This window comes from Nesoenas mayeri, assembly GCF_963082525.1.
Source record: "Nesoenas mayeri genome assembly, chromosome: 9".
NCBI lineage: Eukaryota > Metazoa > Chordata > Aves > Columbiformes > Columbidae > Nesoenas > Nesoenas mayeri.
In genome coordinates, this window is record NC_137557.1 from 4,899,442 (window position 1) to 4,909,344 (window position 9,903).

At 42.0% G+C, this 9,903-nt stretch overlaps 1 protein-coding gene across 1 annotated transcript; it reads left to right on the top strand.

Moving 5' to 3' along the window:
* Positions 1-283: 283 nt before the first annotated feature.
* On the top strand, positions 284-9,315 carry LOC308043455 (cytochrome P450 2J6-like; the record flags this gene model as incomplete). Its single annotated transcript, XM_080349589.1, has 9 exons — positions 284-448; positions 1,011-1,173; positions 3,005-3,154; positions 3,587-3,747; positions 4,439-4,615; positions 5,391-5,532; positions 6,751-6,938; positions 7,851-7,992; positions 9,137-9,315. The coding sequence occupies 9 exons, from the start codon at positions 284-286 to the stop codon at positions 9,313-9,315; spliced, it is 1,467 nt and encodes a 488-aa protein (XP_080205715.1).
* Between the last annotated feature and the right edge of the window lie 588 nt (positions 9,316-9,903).

The window sequence follows — 9,903 nt, forward strand, 5'->3', positions numbered from 1 at the left end:
CAAAGGGGTGTTTCTGGATGAGGTGCCTGCCTTCTGGGCTCTGCTGGGTCTTAAAGCGATGGTGGCTATTAGCATATTGCAGCATAGCGATGTATTAAATACGTTCAAGAGTGGCAACGCTCATTTTCTGGGCTCAGGAAGCGTTTTAGGAAAGAAGGGAGGAGGGAAATTCAGAAAGCTTAAATGTGACAGGGAAGGGTTAAGAAAAGCAACATAGAGTCATTTCAACAGACAGATTCATAGCGGTTTTCTCAGCGATAGAGTGGTTTGGAGGCATGAAATTATGATAAGCGTAGCTCTCATATCCCTGGTTTTGTTTCTTCTGGGTGCGCAGTTCTTGAAATTGCAATGGAAAAGTCGTGGATTTCCTCCTGGACCGACCCCATTTCCCATCATTGGAAGCGTGTGGTGGGTAAATTTTAGAACTGATCATGGGAGCCTGAAAAAGGTAAGGATTTGCAGAGGTGAACTAAAGAGCCATTGAGGCAAAAAGTAAAATCTGGTGGTGGATGTTGATAGGCTAATGTGGCAGCAGAGAGAACTTAATCCTGAGGGAAGGTGAATCATGGAAGTTGAATTAATTCTTCATGGAAAGGGTTGTCGGGCATTGGAACAGGCTGCCCAGGGCAGTGGTGGAGTCACCATCCCTGGAGGGGTTTAAAAGGTGTTTAGACGTGGTTCTTATGGACATGGTTTCGTGCTAGAGTGAGGTTGTGGTTGGATTCAATGATCCTGAGGGTCTATTCCTACTGAAATGATTCTATGATTCTATGCAGAGAGTCTAATTTGTGTGAACACTTTATGTGTTCAAGTTAAACAGAACTGAGGACATTAATTTTTTCTCAAAAAAGACTTCAGGTAGCCACTCCCACTGCAAAACAAAACTATTGACCCTTCTAATTTCCTGCACACCCAATGAATATCATGCTAGAACAGAGCAGCCCATCGTGTGTGCATTTTCATTGATGGTTCTCCCATGGGTATGTTTTTGGCATTGGCCTAACTTACAGCTGGCAAAAAAGTATGGCAACATCTGTACCTTGTGGCTGGGTCACAAACCTATGGTGGTGCTGTATGGATTCCAAGCCGTGAAAGGTGGTCTCACCACCAACTCAGCGGATGTTTCTGGGCGACTACAGACCTACGTCTTCAACAAATTGTCAAATGGAAAGGGTAAGATGTTTGTATCCATGCAAGGACTTAATCATTGATTTTTGTTTGTAGTAGTTCAATAAGCTACGTCGGTCTATTCCCTAACACTATCTTGTTTTCTTTATTGACGAGCCCTTAGTTCCCAATTCACCGTTTCTGTCTGCTCAGGGTGAACAGCACAATTCAGCGTCACTCTGAGCTGTCTCCAAAGTCCCACTGTCACACACGAATTTCAAAATCTCATCAGAACAGCAATATTTGTACCTAGTTAGGTCTTGCTTGTCTATTCCTAGTGTTGTTGAAGTGTGTGTCCTGATTTGAAATAATCTGGAGTTTGTGGCCTCCTCTGCAAGCAGAGGCTACAGTAATTCTTTATGGTTCCAGCTGTTTACAGCAAACGTAAGGAGAGCATGGCCGGAGCTGTAGAACAAGGTCTGTCTCTTTGGGAAGTGCAAAGGCACAGGAAAGTCACTGGAGCTTTAAATGTATTAGCCAGGCTGTACCTGCAACATATCCAAAGCTTCTCGTTGTGCTGTCATTTACATCAGACACTGAGAATGACCGTGGATGGAGAATAGAGAGGATGCTGCATTTAAAACAGAAACGATTGAGCTTGTTTCACTAGCCTCTTCTCCAGAGGATATAAAGCAGATGCCTTTATCCTCAGTCAGGCTTTGCTGCATGTGGATTACAATCTGGAAAGCTTTACTTTATAACACTAACTAACGTAAGTAAAGAAAAGCATCCTTAAGGAATGGAGGTTATTAGGTCTGAGGCCATTTCAGTCCATTTGGAAGGGTCTTTATTGCAGCCTTTTATCTGGGTGATGTGGAGTGAAGCAGGGGAGAATTATTCCAGGTGGTGGCCATGCAGCAGAGATTGATTCCCCACCGTAGGGATTAAATGGTTTGTGCTGGGCTGTCTGCTGGACCACAGGCTCGCAGCGGGGGTCTGGGGTTCCTTCCTGTCCCACAGTGAGACCTTGGTCTCACAAAGCTGTTCGTAGCTTGATTAAAGCCTGCTCTTCCTATCCTTCTTCTTACTGGGTGGTACTTGCCCTGGCTTCCTTTTCTTTCCAGGAGGGATCTGGACCAGGGCAAGCACTCGATATCTCGTGTAAACAGTCTGGTAAAATTAGGATCCCCTAAAAGCCAGAGACTGTGTAGCACAGACAACATGTTTTTCTTTTCAAAGCACTACCAACCAGGAGATGCAATGATCTCCAGAAGGTTTGCATCAGGTTAAGAAGCACCAGCATAGGGAATACCCAGACCCCCCAGTGAGCTCCACAGAAATCTCTTCTGGGTATGAGTAGCTTGGTGAGAGACACCATTGTGTTTCCAGGTGGTAGAAACCTGAACTGAAGCGTTTGTTGAGGAAAACTGTCTTTGCCACTTCTGCAGAGTTGACATGGGGCAATATCTCCAGGAACACAATGTCCATATGGGGATGTTGGCAAACGCAGCTTAGAAGTGTTAATTGCATTAGAAGATTGCACAAGATAATACATGAGATCTTGTAAGAGATTGCATGAGCTGTACTATAAGCTTGTCTATGTGAATAGGGGTTTAGATTCATTTCTGCTCAAAGCATGGGCAAATAGAAGGCAACACCAACCCACACTGTCTTTGCAAGTGTGTGAGTCTTGAGATCTGATTGGGCTTTTTGCAGGGGTGAGAATGTACTAACCAAGTTGGTTTCTCTGTCTCTGACAAAATACAACTAAAAACCCACTACCCTGATGCAGCACTCTTCTTTGTGACTGGCCGCATGATGAGATTACCCCATGTGTGTGTTGTTTACTGTTATATGAACATTAACATGACATTCAATTGATTCTTGGTGGCTGAAGGTATCCTGGTCTCAAATGGTCTCATCTGGAAGCATCAGAGACATTTTGCAATCGGAGCTCTCCGAAAACTGGGAATGGGGAACAAAGGAATGGAACGCGGGATACAAACCGAGGCCCGTTATCTGGTCGAGTTCTTCAGGGACAAAGCTGGTACATCACTGGTGGGGTGCTTGGTGCACTGGGGCTTTTGATATAGCATATCGTGTGCATGACTCTAAGGGTAAAGACTATTTTTGCTCTATAAAAGAAGGGGTTTGGAGCACAAATTGAAAACCGTTTGTACAGTCAGACTTCAGAAATGTGAGTTTTGGTATCAACACCAAGATCAAGATTTAACAAAAACAAACGAACAAACAAAAAGGCAAACAATATAACGAGACTGGGAGTTAAAAATTGGAGGTCTTCCTGTCCTCATTTTTGAGTGAGGTTTATCTCTTGTTATATTTTCCCGTGAATTTGGGGTGTTTCAGTGTAACAGTCTAAATAGTCATCTATTATAAAATGTCATTGTGATCTCGCTTCCAAGATCACAAAGGAGATGAAGAAAGTGGTTTGGAGACAAATGCGTATCTGTGTCTGCAGGAAGAGCTGTCGACCCTTCCTTCCCCGTTGTTCACGCCGTCTCGAACGTGATCTGCGCTGTGGTTTTTGGACACCGTTTCTCCCTAGAGGATGAAACCTTCCGCCAGCTGATGGAAGCATACAATCATATAGTGGCTTTTGGGAACAGCTACCTTTACTATGTGAGAAAATGACTTATTTAAAATGCAAATATTTTATTATTGAGCACATTATTTATTGCATTAGTATGCAATATAATTATAGGGCATATATTATTATAGTTATTGCGTTATTTAATACACATTAAATGCTGCTAAAAAATCTGGCTATGAAAATGAACTGGACTTGCAGTGCTTTGGGTTTGACATTGTTCAATTATTATATTAACAACCTTTATTGGAATTTCTCAGCAAAGGCAATGTGCTTGGGATGCTGAACTTTTCTGTAATGGAAACACCAGTATTTTTAGGGTGAAAAGGTGACACACTATCAGAATAAGAGAGAATGTTTTTTTCTATGTGCTAAAGTAATGTATATATACATTTATTAATATTGAAGTTATTAATATTAATGTTAAATTTACTGTGAAAGTGACTTATTTTGTGGGTGTATTAACAGAGCAAATACAAGCAGAGTTACGCAATAAGGATACGGAAGAATCCAGGGTGGAAACTGTGTTGTGTTTAATTTGTGGGTTTAATATGTGTTCACGTACTCAGCACGTACTCAACATTTTTTTTTTGATGCTACAGTGTATTTCCTAAAGAAATTAATTCAGCAATTTGGCCCCAAAAATGCCCACACTGTGTCTCTGTCACGGCCTCGCTCATGCCGGGTAACTCAGGGCAGCTATGCTGAATTCTTGCTCCACAGATAAGCGAAGTTTTCCCGTGGGTTGCAGAGCATCTCCTGGGACACACACAGAAAATGATGTCTTGCTGCAACTTTGTTCGCGCTTTCATAAGGCAGGAAATCAAAAGCCACAGGGAAAAAGGCAAAATAGACCAACCAGAAGATTTCATTGACTTTTACCTGGATCAGATGGAGAAAGTGAGTGATTTATGATACAGATCGTGTTCTAATAGACTCTCTGCACCTTTCCTAAGGTTCTCTGTACAAAGCAAAATTTTTACAGAGCTCTATCAATACAGTTTAAGAACTCTGCGGTCAAACTCAAGTATGAACTTTGAATAGTTAGTTTAATAACGTGTTTCAGAAGTACAAATTAATTACATTGGTTTGTTTTCATACTGTGGAATCCTTAGTGCAGGGTGGGCAGTAGGGAGGACTCTGGAAAGGTGCAGATATTTGGATGGCTGTCTCATTCTGATTCTTTGTGTCTCATTAATATTTGCATTTATTATCTTTGTGCTTGGTACTGAGCTTTTGTGTGCTTAGTAGTACTGTATGATTGCCATAGCAATATTAAAATGAGGGCAGTCTCTGTCTTTTTGCTGAAAAAAACCATTAACTTTAAAAAATGGTAATGTATTATATATGTGATAACTGAAATCAGCAAATGTGCAGAGAGCAGCAATGGTGGGATAAAACTACTTTGAAATGCTTTTTCCTGATGTGGAATTTAGCAGCAAGGCAACGAGTCATTCTAGACAGCAGCTTAACACCTGAGACTTCCGACAGTGCCTGTAGTTTAACACTATATATGTACTTATTTGAGGAAAATCTTTGCATGAATTTTCATTCTGCTCAAGTACCTGTATTTTCCCAATCCTCCAGAACTATTGTTTATCTATAGCGATCGCTGTTTGTCTTGGTGCCGTTACACAGGTGTGCTGCATTTTACCTTTCTCATTGACACCCGCAGACTAAAGGTGTCCCCGGTTCTACCTTTGATGAAGACAACATGGTACAATCTGTTTTTGACCTTTTCCTGGGTGGCTCGGAGACCACGGCCACCACGCTGCGCTGGGCTCTGCTCTACATGTTGGCTTTTCCTGACGTCCAGGGTGAGTCGCAGGCACAAACACAGGCATGTTTAACTAGAACAGTTGTTCATTACACTTTCTTTTTAAGTTCAAGTTATTTTTGAAGATCAAGCTTTCATTTCTGTTTTTAAGATCATATTTTTGAGCTTTACTTATAAGAAGACAGTGAGGTAGAGAGATATTTTAAAATCATTTCAGGGATATTCAACTTCTGATACTGTATTTTGTCAGTTTTTGCCAAACTGTTTCAGTACTGTAAGCACATAATGGAAGATGCCGTCCAGCTTGTAACACTCAAGCTGAAATATGAGCTTGGCTTAGGGAGAAGTGACACTTTTCTGCTATCCAGAATGTGTAATAAGCATATATTATTTCTATATTAACTGTCACACCAGTTGTATTTCTGTGTAATAAGTATATTTGTTGTAATGTATGGGAATGTTAAAATGAGAAGGAAGACCAAAAGCTGGTTGGAAAAGTAGTTACACACTAGTTTCAAAATTTTGAATGATTTGATACAAGGCTTTTGGAAGTGAGGACGTGTTCTCGGCTCTCAGGTTTAGAGCTAGAACTCTTTTCATGCTTTTGGTGCTAGAATGCTGGAAGAACACAGCCCTGCTCAGGCACATACGCTTCAAATTCTAATGAAATAAAAAGCAAACTAAATCTCTTGGATTACGAGCCTAATTTTGAAGCATGAAATTTGACCCTGAACCCTCCGACACAGTGTAAACTGTGTTACTTACTGAAGCTGAGACAACAGCCAAAAGAGATTAATGGCAGGTGATGGTTTGGTAATATTATCCCATTCCAGTTCTCAGCATTACATCTGTATATCAGCCTGATACGATGGCTCCCTTGCAACATCCTGATTAGTGTGCTCTGAGTCTGTACTTAGCTACAGTAAAAGTAATAGCTTGAGTAACTGAAATGATCTCTTAATTAGAAGTTCTTGTTGTATTTACATTTCATTCCCCTTCCTTTAACTGTGAAGCTCAGTCATTCTGTTGGGCTTGTGGAAAGATGCCCCGAGCATAGAACCAATAAACTAGGAAATACCAGAGCGTAGTAAAATCATAACTAGATAGTTGAATAAATGTATTTACAGTTTAAGATATGGAGAAGTATAAATTATTTACATATTATATTTTTCACTACTATAATCCAAAAAGGAGATGAAAGCTCTGTTTCATGCAAAACAGTGTTCTTGTATCTATAATGGACTTTTCTATTTTGTAGAAAAGGTCCAGAAAGAGCTGGATGCCGTTCTGAGTCCCTCCCATCTCATCTGCTATGAGGATCGGAAGAAACTGCCTTATACATACGCTGTGATTCATGAGATCATACGCTTTAGTAGCATTGTTCTAATCACCATTCCTAGAGAAGCAGTGAAGGATACAACCGTTTTGGGGTATCGGATTCCAAAGGTACAGGTATCCTTTGTATTCCAGTGTGATCTTCAGCTGTGAGTTAAGTTCCTTGCAGTCGTGTTTAACACCAACCCCTTTCCTCACCACTCAGGATGTGTGGCTGCTGGTGACAGCGCTGGCAGACACACTTTTCCCCTCCCATGGCCTCTGGCCTGTGCCTTTGTCTCACAGACAGGGAGCGAAAATGCTTGCCAAAAGCACAGTTCCACACCAATTAAACGAGTGAGAGCGCTGCTGGGTCTCACTTCCCCAGAGCGTGTGATTTTGAAATAATGTATAAGCATTTGAGCTGTTATATTTTTAAGACGCCTCAGAAAAGAATTTATAAGCATTTGAGCTCTTATTTTTCAAGAAGCCTCAGAAAAGACTTATCAGAATCGTGCAGTGGTGTCTGTAGGGAAGGTTCAATGGACTGTTAACGCTAGGATATTGTCTGCCATGTGGACAAAAATTTTCTTCATTGGTGATATCTGAGGCAACTCCAAGCGTCTACTCAACTTCATTCACTTAGAACTTCTTTTTCCTACTATTACCTCTCTGGCATCATATTTGAAATATAGAATTACAGAATCATAGAGTGTCCTGAGTTGGAAGGGACCCACAAGGATCACTGAGTCCAACTCCTGTCCCTGCACAGGACAACCCCACAGTTCACACCGTGTGTCTGAGGGTGTTGTCCAGTCTCTTATTGAACACTGTCAGGCCTGGGGCTGAGATACCTCCCTGGGGAGCCTGTTCAGTGTCCAGCACCCTCTGGCACATCTAATAAAATAATAATAAAATAATCTTTCATTTCTGCTGCCTCTCCATGTGACCAATAGTGTGATGAATTATAGCTGGAATTTGTTTGTATCCTTTTCATCCTGATGTGTGAGAGACAGAACCGAGCCAACAGGATCTTCCTTTCAGGGCACTGTGATTATGGCAAACATCGACTCGACTCTTTTTGACCCTAATTACTGGGAGACTCCTCAGCAGTTCAACCCTGGCCATTTCTTGGACAAGGATGGGAATTTCGTGACCCGAGAGGCTTTCTTAGCCTTCTCAGCAGGTAGGTGCAGTGGTGCGTGAAGCCCTTTGGGTGGGTTAGATTGGGAGTGTGAAGCTGTATTATTTTCATTGTGGGGAAGGCCAAAAGGAATATAATCCCAAACTATAGGAGCACATGTTTTTAACAGCCCAGAAAAATGTTTGATTACAAAAATAAGTTGTTTGGTAACCATATAACCCCTGATCTTGGATTTTTGTGAAAATGAAGAGAAGGGGAAGGAATTGGCCCTGGAATTGCCAATAATTAGGGGATTTGAGTCCTTACAGTGTTGTGCTCTGTCATGCTCTGCATACGCCAGATGATGCTGTTATAGCAGCTGTCTGGCTGCTCTGCTGGAGCCAATTTATTTTGTATAAAGAATCCAATATTAATGGGTGCAAAATTTGAAGCTGTATCAAATCCATCCCAAATAACTGTGTCGTTCCTGGGGAGCTTCTGGAGCTTCTCTTCCATGCAGTGCATGATTTATAGAAGTTTAAACAAACAAAAGCTCTTGGAGATCGCACCAGGATGGAACAGCCTGATTGTCAGAGCCCTCAGCTGAGATGTGGAAGCATCAGGCTCAGGTTCCTGCCCTAAACTGGGCAGAAGATGAATTTGAACATGATTTCCAAGTTGAATGGCCTAACCAAACATTCCAGGGTCTGTCACTGTCTTTCTCTGACTGGAAACTCTGTCCTGGACACAGTTAACTGATAAATTGGGAAAAGTTTTTTCTTTAACAAGTTGTTTTCACTGAAAACATTACATAGGAAAATGTCTAGTCACATGTAAAATGTCCTCTCTATTCTGATTTTTCACTGCTATTAGTGAGGAAAAGTCAGCCTGTAGTAAGTGGAAGCCGTGAGGGAATCTAAAGATGCTTTCTTGTTATTCTCATTTGGAATCAAGAGACTGAAACCCAGTTCATAGAGCTGGGGAGTCCTGTAGATTAGGGAGTAAAGTACGAAACTGCTGGGAAGCATCTCTGGTATCTTTTTCTACGATCTGGCAGGTCCTGCAAAGAATGATTGCAAACATCTCAGTTGTTCAGTCAGTTCCATCTGAGAGGAAAATGTCAAACTCAGGAAAGCCTGTTGTTCCTCGCTGATGCTCTTTTGAAAATCTGGGGGGGCTGACAGCTCTTTCCCTTGTCCCTCCGCAGGCCATCGCGTGTGTCTGGGAGAGGTGCTGGCAAAGATGGAGCTTTTCATCATCTTCTGCAGCCTGCTGCAGACCTTCAAGTTCACTCTACCAGAAGGAGTAAAGGAGGTCAACACAGACTTCATCTTCGGGAGCACAATGAAACCGCATCCATACAAGCTCTGTGCAGTCCTTCGCTAGGTGGCAGGGCATTGCAGATTTGAGAGAGACACATTGTCACTGGTTTGCTAGTATGCTGATCTTTTCTGCAAATTTTATGTTTTTCATTTCTAGCTCAAATTCAGTTTGAATCTGTCCTTGTTGTGTTACGTGTCTAAGAAGCCACCCCTGAAAAATCCTCTAGTTTTCCTGTGTCTGGGAAATATCTGTGCATTTTTTTCTGCTGTATTGCACATGAAATAAACATAGAAAATTATGATGGTGTCTGGTCTTACTAGAAACTCAACAGGAATATTACTGGAGGCAGAAGGAATATTAAAAACAGCTGTTGAGGTGCTTCCCCTTGTTCCCATGTGTTCTCAAATCTCGAGTGGGTTGTAGAAATGCTCTTCCCAGAGGTGGTGGCTCTGGGCATCACCACAGCCCAGGTATGGTTGCATGGGGGAACAGGGTTGTGGAGGGGATGCCTCAATGAGGTGTGAGCCAGCTGGTTTGTCCAGTTAGCTGAGCCATGCAGAGATGACAGCTTGAATCTGGAAATAAGAGAGCTCCAAGAACACGACCCTTCATTCAAGCGTGAGGCTGGTGGCTCATACTGAAAGTGAAGGC